At 37.9% G+C, this 20305-nt stretch overlaps 3 protein-coding genes across 6 annotated transcripts; 1 reads left to right on the top strand and 2 right to left on the bottom strand.

Moving 5' to 3' along the window:
• Positions 1-15: 15 nt before the first annotated feature.
• LOC135615542 (uncharacterized) lies at positions 16-4016 on the bottom strand. Of its 3 annotated transcripts, none has more exons than XM_065114187.1 (6): positions 3496-4016; positions 3247-3414; positions 3090-3164; positions 2499-2636; positions 2326-2406; positions 16-707 (listed from the first exon to the last, which is right to left on the bottom strand). In XM_065114187.1, exons 1-6 carry the CDS (start codon positions 3937-3939, stop codon positions 258-260), a joined length of 1356 nt encoding a protein of 451 aa, XP_064970259.1. In that variant the 5' UTR covers positions 3940-4016; the 3' UTR covers positions 16-257. The 3 variants fall into 3 exon arrangements, with proteins under 3 accessions (XP_064970259.1, XP_064970258.1, XP_064970260.1); XM_065114186.1 differs by having other exon boundaries at positions 2499-2639; positions 3496-4014; XM_065114188.1 differs by having other exon boundaries at positions 2499-2639; positions 3517-4014.
• Positions 4017-5532: 1516 nt separating this feature from the next.
• LOC103989302 (uncharacterized) lies at positions 5533-8976 on the top strand. Its single transcript, XM_065114185.1, has 6 exons — positions 5533-5641; positions 5723-5890; positions 5975-6049; positions 6527-6664; positions 6756-6836; positions 8449-8976. The coding sequence occupies exons 2-6, from the start codon at positions 5753-5755 to the stop codon at positions 8896-8898; spliced, it is 882 nt and encodes a 293-aa protein (XP_064970257.1). The 5' UTR covers positions 5533-5641; positions 5723-5752; the 3' UTR covers positions 8899-8976.
• Positions 8977-15702: 6726 nt separating this feature from the next.
• LOC135615540 (uncharacterized) lies at positions 15703-19686 on the bottom strand. 2 transcript variants are annotated; one of them, XM_065114184.1, is made up of 6 exons: positions 19195-19686; positions 18946-19113; positions 18788-18862; positions 18197-18334; positions 18024-18104; positions 15703-16408 (listed from the first exon to the last, which is right to left on the bottom strand). In XM_065114184.1, the coding sequence occupies exons 1-6, from the start codon at positions 19366-19368 to the stop codon at positions 15959-15961; spliced, it is 1086 nt and encodes a 361-aa protein (XP_064970256.1). In that variant the 5' UTR covers positions 19369-19686; the 3' UTR covers positions 15703-15958. The 2 variants fall into 2 exon arrangements, with proteins under 2 accessions (XP_064970256.1, XP_064970255.1); XM_065114183.1 differs by having other exon boundaries at positions 18197-18337; positions 19195-19683.
• Between the last annotated feature and the right edge of the window lie 619 nt (positions 19687-20305).

The following is a 20305-nucleotide window of genomic DNA, read 5'->3' as shown; positions in this document are numbered from 1 at the left end:
ATCCAAGCAAGAGTGTAACCAAATCCATCTAAACATGTGTTAACAACATCAGCATTACAATTTATACATACAAAGTGAATGTGTCGCATCCCGCAGATGTCTAACTGATTTAATCCAACTGAATCAGGTCATCTTACTAAAATTAGAGTACAAAAAAGATGTATGGTTTCAGGGGTTCTTGGCTATCATATATATATCTATACTCAAGTTGTGCATGCTATCATATATTATTCAGCATCAGCATATTACAAGAGAGGCTATTGCTGATGATGGTCATCACTTGTCGATGGTGCCTCATTGAATGCAATCACACAGGCAATCACAACCACGGCAATTGTTGGGACGAACGCAAACAGTGCAAGTATCTTCATAAAAAGAATGGACACATCGAGCAGTGCCAGGACAAGTAGTGCAAAGGTTGTGCACTTGAGGCTTCTGAAGACTTGTAGAGAGACCCTGATGTGGTGTTGGAGAAAATTAAGCAGCGGAATGCTGACTCCAGAAACAAAGGATGCGAGCATGATCAAGGTGCAGATCTTGAGGTGAAAATTGTGGCTGTCTCCCGATTGGGTTACGTAGTATCCAAAGAAGATAGTTACCAATGCACCACCAGAAATGCCGATTGACATGTATGAAAACTTCATGGCACTTTTTATCACCACTTCTCTGCTACTGTGCAGCACTACTCTTTCATCCATCGGTTGATTCTGCCATAAGCAAAACCAGAGGGGTTGTCAATTTCAATTTATTTGACATTTACACAAAATGAGATCCATGTATGCTAAAAATGAAAGATAATGTGTAATGAATAGGTTGACATTGTTTTGTCAACACGCTCTATGTCATTACCAATTTTTGTAATAGGTTTCTACAACAACGCCTACACTATCAATTTGAAAGACAATCTAAACAAATATCCGGTTATCAAGAAGCTAAACGATGTGCTCATAAACAAAAAGCAGACATTCAAACAAGTTCCCATCCGTTTCTTTCAGCTGTCTGCTGAGCATATGAAATTACAAGTTTATTTCGAATTCATACAATTTGATACGAATTCAGATTAGCTAGATATGCAAAAGCATGATCAGAACCGTCAAAACTGTAAAAAAAAAATTAAAACTTTGCTCACGGAACTAAACTGAAACTATATTCAGTACGAAACATCTCGCTGTGCAGATATGAACACAGCTATCAAGTACCTTAAAAATTTTAGATCAAAAGAAATTCTAAGATGCAGTCTTCAAGTTTCTATAAGTGCCATTTTTTCATGGGTCCTCAATTACCAAACGATCATCCAAACAAATCCATGCCATCATGTTATCCATCTTATATTCGGCCAAGATACAAGAAATCTTTGCATAACATCCACTGATTCCATGCTCATAGAAACGCCATTAGAATTTGACAGATCATCAGTAACCAAGTTAATAAATATTCTGCCATTGATATCATAATATACAACCTTCTAATTTTTTTTTTTTTACAAAGGATAAGTGATAAAGGTCGAGTTTTGATCGAAGAACCTTGCGGTGATTTTCTTTATCAACTAAGCTAGCTAGCATATTTTTTAAAATTATATTTCAATTCCAAAAGCTCACTGTTATGCCACTGAAAGATGTTTTGTGCATGACATTTTTTAGTCTAATGTTCTTTGTTTCCTGTGAATGTCCACACAAAGGAGCATTCCTAAATATTATCTAGGGATCATTAACTGCATCATTGATCTTTCAACTCATACATTAAATCGTCTAATTTCAGAATATCAAAAGTTCTACTTCTTGCTAGTTGTCCAGTATAAGTTTTGAATCTTATGGCTAACAAAACTCTCTCAAACACCATAACCATTAAGAACATCATTGCTTCCATGTCACATCAATTCACATTTGTGTACATTTAAGAGACAAGGACATGGTCACTTCACTTTTTTATATATGGAGAAACCACCAGTGTTTCTGACACTACCAGCAACTGATACACTTGGTTGAGAAATGAATACATAAGAGATCTGAGTTATAATCACCATAGGCCAAGATAAATTCATAGCATACTGATGGCAGTATCATAATTTTAATTAATATGACATTTAAAGTAATGCATATGCACATTTAGCTTTTGTTCGGTTTGTTTATTGTTTAATTACATGAAAACTGAACAAAGAAACAAATTTGTACATCTCTCAATAACACTGTTAATAGAAAGATTATTTAGAAAATATATCCTATTTGTGGGATAATAGTCAATGGCAGAGTAGTCATCTTCTGACAGATACGATGAAGAGAAAATGGATGGCATTTGTTATTTCATAGAGTTACAGAGTTGCCATACCAACAGTGTTTGCACTTGGATAGCCGTCTCGCCATTAGATGGTTGGATCACACCTGAAGCTCCCAAAGTTGTGTGGAGATGCTGTTTCAATGTAGTTCTCGTCAGGAATTTCATCTCTAGACTACGAGTATGACTGTTCGGTTAGTAAAGGGGGCAATGAACATATTGTATACCTCAGGCATTCGATCCAATGACACACTGTTCACTTGATCATGCTTCTGACTCGGTTCCCCATGGACTTTTTGTTGCAGAGGACTTCTGGGGCTCTCATCATCTCTCCCACAAGCTGGTTTAGCATGTGCATATATGGGCTGCTGAAAGAAAGCATGAAGATTTCCCTTTCGGAAATGTTACTCCAACAAACATATGATAAGGTTAAAAGATCTGGGTGTATGCCATGCAAGAAAATGAGATCACAAGTGGTTGATGTGAACAAACAATTTACATAAACTATTTAGAGAGTTAAATAATTGTTTGCTTTCTGTTCATTCATAGTGAATATCCAACCCATCTTTTGGTCCAATTCAATCGATTTATATGTGCAATGAACCATTCTAAAACAACAACATTAGATGTTGGCATTTGTTCTATGAATATATAGACAACTTGTTGGACTTGGGAAAAAGCAAGAAGGGGACATAATTGATAGTATTGAGAGATCAAAGGGCAGAACCCCTCATCGAAAGCCACAAAATCTATCAATAGCAAGTCAATTCATGGATTCCGAGACGATCGAACATGACGAGAATGAGAAACATGCATACCCTTGCTTCACAATCTGCTCCTTTCCCCAATCTCGCTTCATCAGATTCAGCAGAAGTGATCTGAAATTTCTCCAACTATACAAAAAGAACAAGTAAGCTTTTCTTTCTCATAGGTTATTGGTATGGAAGAGGAAATAGGGGTAAAGAGATCGTATACGTCTCCACTGCCGCGAGAGCCGTTCCTACCCCTCCGTTGCGCCTGCCTTTGGGCGACGAGAGCCGCCCCTGCGCCCGGCAGTAGAAGGTGCACCTCCCGGCCCTCGGGGTTGCCGGCTACCACGATCTTGTCCGGCAAAGTATTGACACGAGTGTCCACCCCGCTCTCCTGCAAGCAAACAAAGAAGTGCCTCGGTACACGTAGAAAAGACGAGAACAAAAACAAGGAGGTTTTGGTTCTGCAACCCACTTGGCCATGGCCGCCGCCTACCTGCAGCTCACTCTCGCCGGAGTCGGCAGCTTTATTGTCGGCTCTGGTGATCACCGCCTCGATATCTTCATCTGGAGCTCCGCCGCGGTCGGCGTAGGCGACGGCGAGGACAGCAAGGACGTGGAAAGCGGCGGGGGCGGGGAGCAAAGCCATGCGGCGAGGCTGCTTCGAGCTAACGAGATGAAGTCGAGAAGTGAGGAGAAGCAGGGAAACAGCGACGAACACAGATGGAAAAGCGGCACAAGCGAGCAAGGAAGGTTCCCGGGCACTTAGATGGCACGAACGGCAAGCGAATCCAAGCTGACTGTAACCTCCGAAGCTGCGTCGATCGATTCGTTCTACATTGCGCGTCCTTGGCGATGTACGACTCCGACCGTTGACTGACGGTCTATGCGGATCCATTTTCTTGATCATCAACATCATCTTCCATATCTACGGCCGTATCCAGCCACCAGTTGAATACAGGACAAGTAGATCATCGAGAAAACTGTTTTCACCCTTAATGGGCTGAGGATTGAGATAATAAATGGGGATAAGAACTCGGATAATGATATTTTTTAGTATGCACATAGGTATAAGATGGGACAGATAGGGTTGGTGAACGAATATGTCGTGGCTGGTGAGTCAGTATGGCTTGGTCCACGGGTTAATATTAGGAGTCTTTTGTCGGCTGAGCTGGATGCCGAGTTAGGCTGGGCTCTCGCGAGAGGGTGTTGATCAGCGTTTCTCGGTCTCCAGGTTGGTTGGCAGCTTGTCTTAGTTCGCTGGTTGGCAATCCCCAGGTTGAGACACTTGCGGCTCGAGGGTGGTCGCTTTCCTGCAAAAATGACCTTCGTCGAGTGATTCTCGACTTTGGTCTCTCCGACGAGCAAGTCAGTAGATGTTTTTCTCTTTTTTTTTTTGTCCTCCCTTGGCCGGATGCCGATCATGGGTTTTTATACAACTGTATGAGAGTCAGTCGTACGTGGGTTTGGCGTGACGGTCGATCCTCGAGGAGTGAAATGGTATCTTTGTCGTCCTGGGACGTCCGAAAACGATGTCAGACGATGCCGTCACAAGCTTTCAGGACGGGACATATCGAACAACGCCTTGATACAGATTCTGACTCGGTGCGTGGGGGTGCTCCCCTTGCTGGCTTGACTGTACCGTGGCATGATATTGATTGTAACGTGACCTGGACCCAAAATATACCCTATCAGATAGAACGCTCATAAGTTTTATCATGCACTAGGATGATGATAATTAATTGAGAGAATATGAGAAACCCATAAGTTTATTGCCTCCCATCGGAGATTCCCCATTTCACCATTGCCCCATCTAAACGGGGAATAGAAGGAAGACAAGAAATGAGGGATGAAGATAGACAAGCAACCAAAGGCCTTGATGTAAAACAATATGTATAATTATTTATACACAATTGATCATTCGAAATACTTATATGATTTTATCTAATTAAGTAAGATATATTATGAATATGATTGGATTCTGATCATGGTTATCGATTAATAAAAAGGAAATCGATAGGATTTCTTAAAAGATGTGATGGAAGAAACTCTCCTAATTGTTTATCTTTCTTAGGGACTCAAAATAATACAACACACAATAATTGGATATGTTGATACACGGATGTGTGGATATGTGACATGATCGAGATATTATATATTTCTCTCATCTTCTCGTCACGTGAACTATCTAGAGATCGTATATCTTTTTTCATACCCCCTTTATCTCTAAATCTATTGATCACAGTGATTTGTAAAGAATAAAAAGAGAAAAAAAAAAGTGAGTCTAGTTTTTGTTGAATATTGATATCACTATATATATCTCGAATTCGATGATAGTGTGGTGAATGATGAGCCAAAGACTGAGCAATATCGAAATGTATGTATCGTAAATTTTACTTTTCCTCTCTTTTTTTTTTTTTCTTTCCTCCTTCCCTTTTTTTTTTTTCTCTTCCTTTTTTTTTCTTCTCCTTTTTTTTATTATCCAAATCTTATTGTTTATTAAAGGGTAGGGAGGTCATTATATACAATGTGATGAGGCGATAAAATATTAGGTTGGTTGAGCCGACGATGAAGCTGCCGACTCCGGCGAGAGTGAACTGCAGGTTGGCGGCGATGGCCAAGTGGGTTGCAGAACCAAAACCTTCTTGTTCTTGTTCTCGTCGTTTCTACAGGTACCAAGGCACTTCTTTGTTTGCTTGCAGGAGAGCGGGTTGGAGACTCATGTCAAGCCTATGCCGGAAAAGGTCGTGGAAGCCGGCAACCCCGAGGGCCGGGAGGGGCACCATCGACTGCCGGATGCAGGGGCGGCTCTCGTCGCCCATAGGCAGGAGCAACGGATGGGTAGGAACGGCTCTCGCGGCAGTGGAGAAGTATACAATCTCTTTACCCCTACTTCTTCTTCCATTCCAATGACGTGTATGAGAAATAAAAGGTTTCTTGTTCTTTTTGTATAGTTGCAGAAATTTCAGATCACTTCTGCTGAATCTGATGAAGCGAGATTGGGGAAAGGAGCAGATTCTGAAGCAAGGGTATGCATGTTTCTCATTCTCGTCACGTTCAATCGACTCGAAATCCATGAATTGACTTGCTATTGATAGATTTTGTGGATTTTGATGAGGGGTTCTGCCCTTTGATCTCTCAATACTATCGATTATGTTCCCTTCCTGCTTTTTCCCAAGTCCAACAAGTTGTCTACATATCGGAGCTGCAGGAGCATGAAAAATCCATAGAACAAATGCCAACATCTAATGTTGTTGTTTTAGAATGGTTCATTGCACATATAAATCGATTGAATTGGACCAAAAGATGGGTTGGATATTCACTATGAATGAACAGAAAGCAAACGATTATTTGACTTGCTAAATAGTTTATGTAAATTGTTTGTTCACATCAACCACTTGTGATCTCATTTTCTTGCATGGCATACACCCAGATCTTTTAACCTTATCATATGTTTGTTGGAGTAACATTTCCGAAAGGGAAATCTTCATGCTTTCTTTCGGCAGCCCATATATGCACATTCTAAACCAGCTTGTGGGAGAGATGATGAAAGCCCCAGAAGTCCTCTGCAACAAAAAGTCCATGGGGAACCGAGTCAGAAGCATGATCAAGTGAACAGTGTGTCATTGGATCGAATGCCTGAGGTATACAATATGTTCGTTGCCCCCTTACTAACCGAACAGTCATACTCGTAGTCTAGAGATGAAATTCCTGAAGAAAACTACATTGAAACAGCATCTCCACACAACTTTGGGAGTTTCAGGTGTGACCCAACCATCTAATGGCGAGACGGCTATTCAAGTGCAAACACTGTTGGTACGGCAACTCTGTAACTCTATGAAATAGCAAATGCCATCCATTTTCTCTTCATCGTATCTGTTAGAAGATGACTACTCTGCCATTGACTATTATCCCACAAACAGGATATATTTTCTAAATAATCTTTCTATTAACAGTGTTATTGAGAGACGTACAAATTTGTTTCTTTGTTCAGTTTTCATGTAATTAAACAATAAACAAACCGAACAAAAGCTAAATGTGCATATGCATTACTTTAAATGTCATATTAATTAAAATTATGATACTACCATCAGTATGCTATGAATTTATCTTGGCCTATGGTGATTATAACTCAGATCTCTTATGTACTCATTTCTCAACCAAGTGTATCAGTTGCTGGTAGTGTCAGAAACACTGGTGGTTTCTCCATATATAAGAAAGTGAAGTGACCAAGTCCTTGTCTCTTAAATGTACACAAATGTGAATTGATGTGACATGGAAGCAATGATGTTCCTAATGGTTATGGTGTTTGAGAGAGTTTTGTTGGCCATAAGATTCAAAACTTATACCGGACAACTAGCAAGAAGTAGATCTTTTGATGTTCTGAAATTAGACGATTTAATGTATGAGACGAAAGATCAATGATGCAGTTAATGATCCCAAGATAATATTTAGGAATGCTCCTTTGTGTGGACATTCACAGGAAACAAAGAACATTAGACTCAAAAATGTCATGCACAAAACATCTTTCAGTGGCATAACAGTGAGCTTTTGGAATTGAATTATAATTTTAAAAAATGTGCTAGCTAGCTTAGTTTATAAAGAAAATCACCGCAAGGTTCTTCGATCAAAACTCGACCTTTATCACTTATCCTTTGCAAAAAAAAAAAAAAGTTTAGAAGGTTGTATATTATGATATCCATGGCAGAATATTTATTAACTTGGTTACTGGTGATCTGTTAAATTCTCATGGCATTTCTATGAGCTTGGAATCAGTGGATGTTATGCAAAGATTTCTTGTATCTTGGCCGAATGTAAGATGGATAACATGATGGCATGGATTTGTTTGGATGATCGTTTGGTAATTGAGGACCCGTGAAAAAATGGCACTTATAGAAACTTGAAGACTGCATCTTAGAATTTATATTGATCTAAAATTCTTGATAGCTGTGTTCATATCTGCACAGCGAGATGTTTAGTACTGAATATAGTTTCAGTTTAGTTCCGTGAAAATTTTTTTATTTTTTTTGACAGTTTTGAATATTCTGATCATGCTTTTGCATATCTAGCTAATCTGAATTCATAACAAATTGTATGAATTCGAAATAAACTTGTAATTTCATATGCTCTTCAGACAGCTGAAATAAGCTGATGGGAACTTGTTTGAATGTCTACTTTTGTTTACGAGCACATCATTTAGCTTATCGATAACCAGATATTTGTTTAGATTGTCTTTCAGATTGATAGTGCACGTGTTGATGTATAAACCTACTGCAAAAAATGGTAATGACATAGAGCAGCATGTTGACAAAACATTGTCAACCTTCTCATTACACATTATCTTTAATTTTTAGCATACATGGACCTCATTTTGTGTAAATATCAAATAAATTAGAATTGACAACCCCTCTGGTTTTGCTTATGGCAGATTCAACCGACGGATGAAAGAGTAGTGCTGCACAGTCGCAGAGAAGAAGTGATAAAAAGTGCCATGAAGTTTTCATACATGTCAATCGGCATTTCTGGTGGTGCATTGGTAACTATCTTCTTTGGAAACTACGTAAACCAATGGGAGCAGAGCCACATTTTTCACCTCAAGATCTGCACCTTGATCATGCTCGCATCCTTTGTTTCTGGAGTCAGCATTCCGCTGCTTAATTATCTCCAACACCACATCAGTGTCTCTCTACAACTCTTCGGAAGCCTCAAGTGCACAGCCTTTGCACTATTTGTCCTAGCGCTGCTCGATGTGTCCTTTCTTTTTATGAAGATACTTGCACTGTTTGCGTTCGTCCCAACAATTGCCGTGGTTGTGATTGTCTATGTGATTGCATTCGATGAGGCGCCGTCGACGAGTGATGGCCATCATCAGCAATAGTCTCTCTTGTAATATGCTGATGCTGAATAATATATGATAGTATAGATATATTGTAATTCATTATCATGAATTTTTTTATTTAGTATGATTTAAATATTTTAATTTTTTATTCATTATAAATAAAACTGTTATTATTAAATATTTTATTTAGTATCATTAAAATTCTTAATTATGATTCAAACGTTACAAATTTGAATTTCTTCTTAAACGAAGTTGGTAATAATAAATGTTCTTGATGGGAGAACATCTAGAGGATTTTGGTCTTCGGTCTAAATATCTCTTTAAAGTCTAAAGGATTTTTTACACCATCTAAAACGAGAGTTCTGAATCGAAAAATATCAAAATTAAAAAAAAATTATTGTTGAAATTCTTGACCGGAGGTATGTAATTTTGTTTTCACATTAAGTTTTCTTGTGTTTCTATTATAATAATTTAGAAACACATTTTGATATCAAAATTTCTAACATATATATGATAGTCAATAACCCTTGAAACCATACATCTTTTTTGTACTCTAATTTTAGGAAGATGACCTGATTGTTGATGTTGACACAATCACTTTGTATGTTTAAATTGTATTATTGATGTTGTTAACACATGTTTAGATGGATTTGGTTACACTCTTGTTGGATTATTTTCGGGGTTACATATTTTTCTTGTCATTCTCTTTGTACTGCGTGCTTCCGTCCACGAAGAAGAAGAAGAAGAAGATGCTGTTTGAGGCCAAGATTAAAATTGTTTTTGTTTATTAATTTACAATATCGTAATGCTCTCATCAAATTAAGAATCTGATTGTGGTGAAACGAAGGACGTTGGGGTACATTACGGATGGCATTTATTGGTCCGATGTGTGTCATTCGATATATGTCTTCCAAAGTTTTGTCAATTCTTTCATAATCATTCGAAAACTCGTAGGGGAGGGTTTTTTTTTTCTCAAGAGGAAGATTCAAGCCGAAGTCTCGATCTGATTTCTATTTTAATCGAGGTAAATCAAATCTTAATCTCTAAGCTAATTTCATGCATTTATATCTATAGCATACTATTCACAACCTCTTTCTATTGACAACCCCTACAAAAATAATAAAATATAATTATACTATCAACATACCCTTAATTACTGATCATATCCTTATTCCCATAATTATTTCATCTACTAGTCAATCATTCTTATTAGCACTAATATCAAAACCCTAGTTACGTCACTTGTCACTTGTCGTCCAATGCTGCTCGTCGCTAAACGCTACTTGACGAAGAGGAAGATGCCACTCACCACTCGTCATTGCTCCACATCGGTTGTCGCTTGACATTGTTTGATGCCAATAGTTATCGAACATCACTTGCCACTCATCGTCGTTCATCATCGGACGTCGCTTGCTTATCGTTGGACGCCAATAGTTATCAAACATCACTTGCCACTAACCACTCGTCTAGCATGATGTCATTGATATCCCGACATCATGTGATCGATAGCTTAACACCATATGACTAGCACGGTATCATTTCCCACGAGATTAGTTTTTTATGCTCATAAATTAATTTTATAATCAAAATATGAGATTTAATTAATTTTTATCTTTTTGATGAAAGACTCTACTTGTCTTGATGGCATAAGATTTAATCATGGGTAGGTATCATGAATATCAAATTACATTAAATTCAAGAGATATTAAATGGAACATAACTCTACAAGAATCACATAAAAGTTTGTAATTATAGCATTGATTCATAGATTCTCTTCCATTGTCATCAGCAAAATCATTGCTAAAAAGGAGAACACAATGATCAAAATCATCATCATAATTCATCTCCAATAAAAGGTTCAAAAATAACAAGATCAAGTTATGAAACATTGTTAATACACAAGTCATAAATACCAATGAGTCACAAGAAAAACAAGTCATAAATATTATTTCCTACTTAAATCCCTGATTCAATTCCTAGTCCTAATTCTTCGAGTAGTTTGAATCTATTTAGAACTTCTAAAATACCTACCATTACCAAAATTGATTAGGTGACAAGCGAGCGTGCCTGGGATCAAGTTCTTGCAGTGTTAACAATCATAAGCTCTCTGTGTAGTAATGCTTGGATTCTTTTGGCAGTCTAAAAAGTCCGACATGCCAGGTTTCTTCGTTGGATCCTCACATGCAATACGCTCGTCTTCTCTAAACCCTGTCAACAGTATCATCAGAGAGAGAAAGAGAAAGAGATGTGTTTAGTAAACAGTCTTAGACAAATTCCAATTCCGGTAGTATCAACACACCTTCACTTGCTGCCTCTAAAACCAAATGGACCTTTTTCCCCTTACAACCCGAGTGGCTGAAGATTAACAGGTAGAGATTGGCATCGTGAGCTAATCATGTAGTACATGAACAAAAAATAAATGAGAAACACTATATATATATATATGTAGTCTGCATTGCTTTGAGTTGCTCATGGTGGTCGGGGTTCAATAGCGAGATCCTTTCTTGCACGGAAGAATGCTGGCTGGTCGGGACGGTGATGGTATTGACTACAAAGGACGACTTGTCGCCCAAGCTCAAAGCCTTCTTCTTCGTGTGGCTCGACAATGCTCTTCCTTCCCTTATCTCATATGGCTAGTCAAGAGCGCAAAAGTCGACCCTCACTAGTCAACATAAAAAAAAACAAGAGCACTAAATGCGCTTGAAATTGACCTATAGAATTCTTAGTTCGTATCTCACTCCCTTGATAGCAAAATCCAACAAAACTACATCGAGAATATGCTCAATGAGGCTCTTGGATATACCTATCTCAAAGGAACACTACTAACTTGATAATTGTCCAATGCCATAATCAAATCAGGGAATCTATTTGTAATTAGTAATTTTTCATGGATTAAAATATTAAATTATATTTTTTTTAAAGATGTTTTCTATCGAATGGTGATCACCGCCTCGATATCTTTAGCTGGATCTCGACGGGGGCGGAATCTGATGGCGCCGACGACGAAGAGGACACCAACAACAACGACGAAGTAGAGAACGAGGGCGACGACGTCGATCAGAGCCATGCGGAAAGGTTGCTTCGAGCTGAAGTCGAGAAGTGAGGAGAAGTAGGGAAATAGCGACGAACAGCGAGGGAAAGGCGGCCCGAGCGAGCAAGAAGGTTCCCGGCAACTTCCAGTCACGAACCTCCGGACATGGATCTTTCGATTCAACATTTCTACCTGGATATTACTTAATTCAGCATACTGCAACCCTATCTCTTGTCTCATCTGTTTAACACTCCCAGCATAGCAGGTTAAAATAGAGATACCTTCTTGATTCCCTCATGCACGTGTGTAATTCTAGATGCACCAATGCTATCGTGTCTCTTATACCTGTACAATAGTTAAAATCAATATGCTCTAACATTTTTATATATCTCCACGTAGAAAGTCCAAGTCGACGCACCCTAGTGCTCGCAAGTCTCTCTACATTTGAGTAAGTAAACTTTGCTTAATCATTTCTAAATGCAAGTAATTAATATTGAGTTCCTGAGCTTGACAATGTGATTTGGCATAGATAAGATATTTCTACCTGAGGAGCAAATGCTATCGCTAAATTAATAAATAATCAAATCTTAACTTATAACAAACTTCAATCAAAACATAAATAACTAATAAGTGCTTGACATAACCTAATTAACCATGGAGGCCACCTTGCATAATAATGATATGGTGTCATTTAAGCCTACCTAATCAATGTGGTGACAACATGACATCGCTTTAGTGTATCCAATCGACATAACATCTAAAATAAGTGATTAGATTCTATGACCTATAAAAGGAGAGTCTCTCTAGTTATGTACCCAATTTATCTAGTTATGTACCCAATTTAGCATACATACTCGTGGGCTATCTATGTTAATGTGCTTCATGAGCTCATACTAGTAGACTAAGCATGTGGCTACAAGCTTTTGGACTTATGTTGGTCTTAATTATTTTAATTAATTTATTTATTTATTAGATTAACTAATTTAAAATTAATAAACATATTAATAAATATAATAATAATAATTAAATAACAAGAAAAGAAATCAGAAAATCTACTTATTTCCTCTTTTCATTTCTCTCTCTTTCTTTTTTTCTTTTCATTTCTTTCGTTTCTCTCTCTTCTTTATTTTCTTCTCTATTAGTATTCGTCTCTTCTTTATTTTCTTCTCTATTATTATCCGAATGTTGTTGTCTATTCAGTGGTAGTGAGGTCTTTATATAGAAGGTGATGAGGTAGTAAAAAATTAGGTTAGTTTTGATAGAAAACATTTCTAAATGTAATTTTACTTTTTAGTTTTTGAAAAATTATTAATTCCAAATAGGTCTTTTGATTTGATTGAGGACGTAGGACAATTGTAAAGCTAGAAACTTACACTAGTGTCCGTCTGGGGCATATTTATCAGAGGAGAGTTGTCAGAGTGCATCATTGGCATGGTTATGTTAGATCTCTCAACTCTTGAAGAGTTTGCTATTAAGGGAGTGAGAAACGAACGAACAATCACCCTTGTCGAACACATCTTTTTGTATTTGAACTCTCCTTATAAGTAGTTCAAGTCAACATATTCTGACACCCTTACATGAAACCTACTTCCAACATGTCATATGTGGGTAGTTCAAGTTGTTATGCGACAACACTCATGCACGTCTCCATATTTTGCACTATCTACCTAAGCAATCTAAGTTGGCACATCTCAATGTCTTTACACATCTCCTATGATTTCTTATATTAGTAGTTCAAGTCAGTATACAACAATACCTTCTTGCATCTTTAATGTTTAACATTCCTGACATAAGTTGTTTAAGTTAGTATGTCCTAATGGCCTCATGCGTCTTTTGAGTCTAACACTCTCTATACATGATATGTTCTAATTCCCTCATGGATCCGATACTCTCTACATGGGTAATTCAAGTAAGCATATCTTGGTATCTTCATACATCTCTTGTGTTTGATACTCACTACATGGATATTTCAAGTGACAAGTTTTTATCCCTCATATGTCTCATACGATTGAAATATATAACACAAGCAATTCAAGTCACCATCCCTACATGAGTAGTTTAAGTCAATATGCCATAATCCCGATCTCATGTCTCCTCCATTTAAAAATCCCTACATGAGAAGTTGAAGTTGAGATGCCTTAAGGCCCATGCATATGTTCTTCCTTTGTTACTCTCTATATGTGCAGTTTAAGTCATATGACCAAATGCTATCGTGTGTCTCTTATGCCTGATATTCTCTACGTCGAGTAGATATTATTTAATAATTTATTGATACATATAATCACTATTGAGTTCTTGAGCTTAACATAGTGATTTGGCATAAATAAGATTTCTTTCCCTATAGAGAAGCAAATTATATTGCTAAATTAACAAATAATCAAAATTTGACTCGTAACAAAATTCTATCAAAACATAGATAACCAATTGGTATATGATATATGTCACCTAATTAGCTATGGAAGCCAATTAGTATAATCACGATATTGCGCCATTTAAACCTACCCAATCAGTATGGTGACCACCACCTCAATATCGAATCAACATGATATCTTAAACAAAATATTTTCACTAATACCCGAGAGAATTAGATTCAATAGCCCGTAAAAGAATGACTTCTCTTAAGCACCCACCTTGGCCTATATGCTCGTCGACTAGCTATGTTATGTCATGGGCTGGCCTATGGGCTTATGCTCATGGACAAAATGTGAGGCTTACGAGCCCATAGACTTGGGCTAGTTTTAATCATCTTAATTAATTAATTAATTCATTAGATTAATAGATTTAAAGACTAATAAAACTATTAATTAATATAAAAAAAATAAATTAGAAAATCTACTTATTTCTTTTTTCCTTTCCCTCTTTTTCTTTTTTTCTTTCCTTCTTCTCGTTCTCTTTCTTCAACTACTCTTTTATTATCCAAATCTTATTGTTTATGATGATGAGGTGGTAAAAGATTAGGTTGGTGTTGATAGAAAACATCTTTAAAAAATATATTCTAATAAATATTTAAGTCCATGAAAATTTATTAATTACAAATAGGTCATTTGATTTGATTAAGACATTGCACAATTGTCAAAGTTAGTGTTTCCTCTAGATAGGTGTATCACAAGAGCCTTATTAAGCACATTCTTGGTGTAGTTTTATTGGATCCATCAACTAATGAAGAGTTTGCTATCAAGGGAGTAAGATACTATTAATTAATTAATAGTAATTATGGGAATAAGGATATGATTGGTAATTAAGGGTATGTTGATAGTATAATTATATTTTATTATTTTTGTAGGGGTTGTCAATAGAAAGGAGGTTGCGAATAGTAAGCTTTAGATATAATTGCAGAAATTAGCTTAGAGATTAAGATTAGATTTACCTTGATTAAAATAGAAATCAAATTGAGCATTGGGCTTGAATTTTCTTCTTGAAAAAAAAAAACCATACCCTACATGTTTTTGAATGATTCCCAAAGAATTGAGAAAATTTTAGAAGACATTTAGAGTGCAATTAGAGTAAGAGAAGGGTGTGTGACAAGAAGAGTAAAGAAGCGATAAGGAAAAAGATTCAGCTGGGTTAAAGGTTTTAATGATTGGGTCACCGTTAGGTAAACTTACCACCCGTGCATGATACACATCAGACCACCGATAAATGCCATCCATAATATACTCCAAAGTCTTTCATACATTTCACCATAATCAGATTGATATTGTAAATTAACAAACAAAAACAATTTTAATCTTGCCTCGAACAGCATCTTCTTCTCCATGGACAGAAGCAAGCAGTACAAGGAGAATGACAAGAAAAATATGTAACCCTGAAAATAATCCAACCCGAGTGTAACCAAATCCATCTAAACATGTGTTAACAACATCAGCATTACAATTTAAACATACAAAGTGATTGTGCCGCATCCCGTAGATGTCTAACTGATTTAATCCAACTGAATCAGGTCATCTTCCTAAAATTAGAGTACAAAAGAGATGTATGGTTTCAGAGGTTCTTGGCTATCATATATATCTATACTCAAGTTGTGCATCCTATCATATATTATTCAGCATCAGCATATTACAAGAGAGGCTATTGCTGATGATGGTCATCACTTGTCGATGGTGCCTCATCGAATGCAATCACACAGGCAATCACAACCACGGCAATTGTTGGGACGAACGCAAACAGTGCAAGTATCTTCATAAAAAGAATGGACACATCGAGCAGTGTCAGGACAAGTAGTGCAAAGGTTGTGCACTTGAGGCTTCTGAAGACTTGTAGAGAGACCCTGATGTGGTGTTGGAGAAAATTAAGCAGCGGAATGCTGACTCCAAAAACAAAGGATGCGAGCATAATCAAGGTGCAGATCTTGAGGTGAAAATTGTTGCTGTGTCCCGATTGGGTTACGTAGTATCCAAAGAAGATAGTTACCAATGCACCACCAGAAATGCCGATTGACATGTAAGAAAACTTCATGGCACTTTTTATCACCACTTCTCTGCTATTGTGCAGCACTACTCTTTCATCCATCGGTTGATTCTGCCATAAGCAAAACCAGAGGGGTTGTCAATTTCAATTTATTTGACATTTACACAAAATGAGATCCATGTATGCTAAAAATGAAAGATAATGTGTAATGAATAGGTTGACATTGTTTTGTCAACACGCTCTATGTCATTACCAATTTTTGTAATAGGTTTCTACAACAACGCCTACACTATCAATTTGAAAGACAATCTAAACAAATATCCGGTTATCAAGAAGCTAAACGATGTGCTCATAAACAAAAGCAGACATTCAAACAAGTTCCCATCAGTTTCTTTCAGCTGTCTGCTGAGCATATGACATTACAAGTTTATTTCGAATTCATACAATTTGATATGAATTCAGATTAGCTAGATATGCAAAAGCATGATCAGAACCGTCAAAACTGTAAAAAAAAATTAAAACTTTGCTCACGGAACAAAACTGAAACTATATTCAGTACGAAACATCTCGCTGTGCAGATATGAACACAGCTATCAAGTACCTTAAAAATTTTAGATCAAAAGAAATTCTAAGATGCAGTCTTCAAGTTTCTATAAGTGCCATTTTTTCATGGGTCCTCAATTACCAAACGATCATCCAAACAAATCCATGCCATCATATTATCCATCTTATATTCGGCCAAGATACAAGAAATCTTTGCATAACATCCACTGATTCCATGCTCATAGAAACGCCATTAGAATTTGACAGATCATCAGTAACCAAGCTAATAAATATTCTGCCATCGATATCATAATATACAACCTTCTAATTTTATTTTTTTACAAAGGATAAGTGATAAAGGTCGAGTTTTGATCGAAGAACCTTGCGGTGATTTTCTTTATCAACCAAGCTAGCTAGCATATTTTTTAAAATTATATTTCAATTCCAAAAGCTCACTGTTATGCCACTGAAAGATGTTTTGTGCATGACATTTTTTAGTCTAATGTTCTTTGTTTCCTGTGAATGTCCACACAAAGGAGCATTCCTAAATATTATCTAGGGATCATTAACTGCATCATTGATCTTTCAACTCATACATTAAATCGTCTAATTTCAGAATATCAAAAGTTCTACTTCTTGCTAGTTGTCCAGTATAAGTTTTGAATCTTATGGCCAACAAAACTCTCTCAAACACCATAACCATTAAGAACATCATTGCTTCCATGTCACATCAATTCACATTTGTGTATATATAAGGGACAAGGACATGGTCACTTCACTTTTTTATATATGGAGAAACCACCAGTGTTTCTGACACTACCAGCAACTGATACACTTGGTTGAGAAATGAATACATAAGAGATCTGAGTTATAATCACCATAGGCCAAGATAAATTCATAGCATACTGATGGCAGTATCATAATTTTAATTAATATGACATTTAAAGTAATGCATATGCACATTTAGCTTTTGTTCCGTTTGTTTATTGTTTAATTACATGAAAACTGAACAAAGAAACAAATTTGTACGTCTCTCAATAACACTGTTAATCGAAAGATTATTTAGAAAATATATCCTATTTGTGGGATAATAGTCAATGGCAGAGTAGTCATCTTCTAACAGATACGATGAAGAGAAAATGGATGGCATTTGCTATTTCATAGAGTTACAGAGTTGCCGTACCAACAGTGTTTGCACTTGGATAGCCGTCTCGCCATTAGATGGTTGGGTCACACCTGAAACTCCCAAAGTTGTGTGGAGATGCTGTTTCAATGTAGTTCTCTTCAGGAATTTCATCTCTAGACTACGAGTATGACTGTTCGGTTAGCAAAGGGGGCAACGAACATATTGTATACCTCAGGCATTCGATCCAATGACACACTGTTCACTTGATCATGCTTCTGACTCGGTTCCCCATGGACTTTTTGTTGCAGAGGACTTCTGGGGCTCTCATCATCTCTCCCACAAGCTGGTTTAGCATGTGCATATATGGGCTGCTGAAAGAAAGCATGAAGATTTCCCTTTCGGAAATGTTACTCCAACAAACATATGATAAGGTTAAAAGATCTGGGCGTATGCCATGCAAGAAAATGAGATCACAAGTGGTTGATGTGAACAAACAATTTACATAAACTATTTAGCAAGTCAAATAATCGTTTGCTTTCTGTTCATTCATAGTGAATATCCAACCCATCTTTTGGTCCAATTCAATCGATTTATATGTGCAATGAACCATTCTAAAACAACAACATTAGATGTTGGCATTTGTTCTATGAATATATAGACAACTTGTTGGACTTGGGAGAAAGCAAGAAGGGGACATAATTGATAGTATTGAGAGATCAAAGGGCAGAACCCCTCATCGAAAGCCACAAAATCTGTCAATACCAAGTCAATTCATGGATTCCGAGACGATTGAACATGACGAGAATGAGAAACATGCATACCCTTGCTTCACAATCTGCTCCTTTCCCCAATCTCGCTTCATCAGATTCAGCAGAAGTGATCTGAAATTTCTCCAACTATACAAAAAGAACAAGTAAGCTTTTCTTTCTCATAGGTTATTGGTATGGAAGAGGAAAATAGGGGTAAAGAGATCGTATACGTCTCCACTGCCGCGAGAGCCGTTCCTACCCCTCCGTTGCGCTTGCCTATGGGCGACGAGAGCCGCCCCTGCGCCCGGCAGTAGAAGGTGCACCTCCCGGCCCTCGGGGTTGCCGGCTACCACGATCTTGTCCGGCAAAGTCTTGACACGAGTGTCCACCCCGCTCTCCTGCAAGCAAACAAAGAAGTGCCTCGGTACACGTAGAAAAGACGAGAACAGAAACAAGGAGGTTTTGGTTCTGCAACCCACTTGGCCATGGCCGCCGCCAACCTGCAGCTCACTCTCGCCGGAGTCGGCAGCTTTATTGTCGGCTCTGGTGATCACCGCCTCGATATCTTCATCTGGAGCTCCGCCGCGGTCGGCGTAGGCGACGGCGAGGACAGCAAGGACGTGGAAAGCGGCGAGGGCGGGGAGCAAAGCCATGCGGCAAGGCTGCTTCGAGCTAACGAGATGAAGTCGAGAAGTGAGGAGAAGCAGGGAAACAGCGACGAACACAGATGGAAAAGCGGCACAAGCGAGCAAGGAAGGTTCCCGGGCACTTAGATGGCACGAACGGTAAGCGAATCCAAGCTGACTTTAACCTCCGTAGCTGCGTTCTTGGCGATGTGAGACTCCGACCGGCGTCCACCGTTGACTCACGGTCTACGCGGGTTCTCTTTCTTGATCATCAACATCATCTTCCGTATCTACTGCCGTATCCAGCCACCAGTTGAATACAGGGCAAGTAGATCATCGAGAAAACTGTTTTCACCCTTAATGGGCTGAGGATTGAGATAATAAATGGGGATAAGAACTCGGATGATGATATTTTTTAGTATGCACATAGGTATAATATTGGTCCACGGGTTAATAAGTGAGTCAGCATAGGTGTGAGTCAGCATATGTGAGTATGCACATAGGTATGAGTCAACATAGGTATAATATGTGAGTCAGCATATGTGAGTCAACATAGGTATGAGTCAACATAGCTATAATATGTGAGTCGGCATATGTGAGTATGCACATACGTATAATATTGGTCCACCGGTTAATATGTGAGTCAGCATAATATTGGTCGAAGGGTTGATATTTTTTAGTATGCACATAGGTATAATATTGCACATAGGTGAGTCAGCATGGTTTGATCCACGGGTTAATATTGTGAGTCTTTTGTCGGTTGAGCTGGATGTCAAGGTAGGTTGGGCTCTCGCAAGGGGGTGTTGATCAGCATTTCTCGGTCTCCAGGTTGGTTGGTAGCTTGCCTTAGTTCGCTGGTTAGCAATCCCCAGGTTGAGACATTTGCGGCTCGAGGGTAGTCACTTTCCTACAAAAATGACCTTCGTCGAGTAATTCCCGACTTTGGCCCCTCCGACGAGCAAGT

This window comes from Musa acuminata, chromosome BXJ2-6 (assembly GCF_036884655.1).
Source record: "Musa acuminata AAA Group cultivar baxijiao chromosome BXJ2-6, Cavendish_Baxijiao_AAA, whole genome shotgun sequence".
NCBI lineage: Eukaryota > Viridiplantae > Streptophyta > Magnoliopsida > Zingiberales > Musaceae > Musa > Musa acuminata.
The sequence above is the reverse complement of the archived record's forward strand: the minus strand, read 5'-3'. Positions and strand labels throughout refer to the sequence as shown.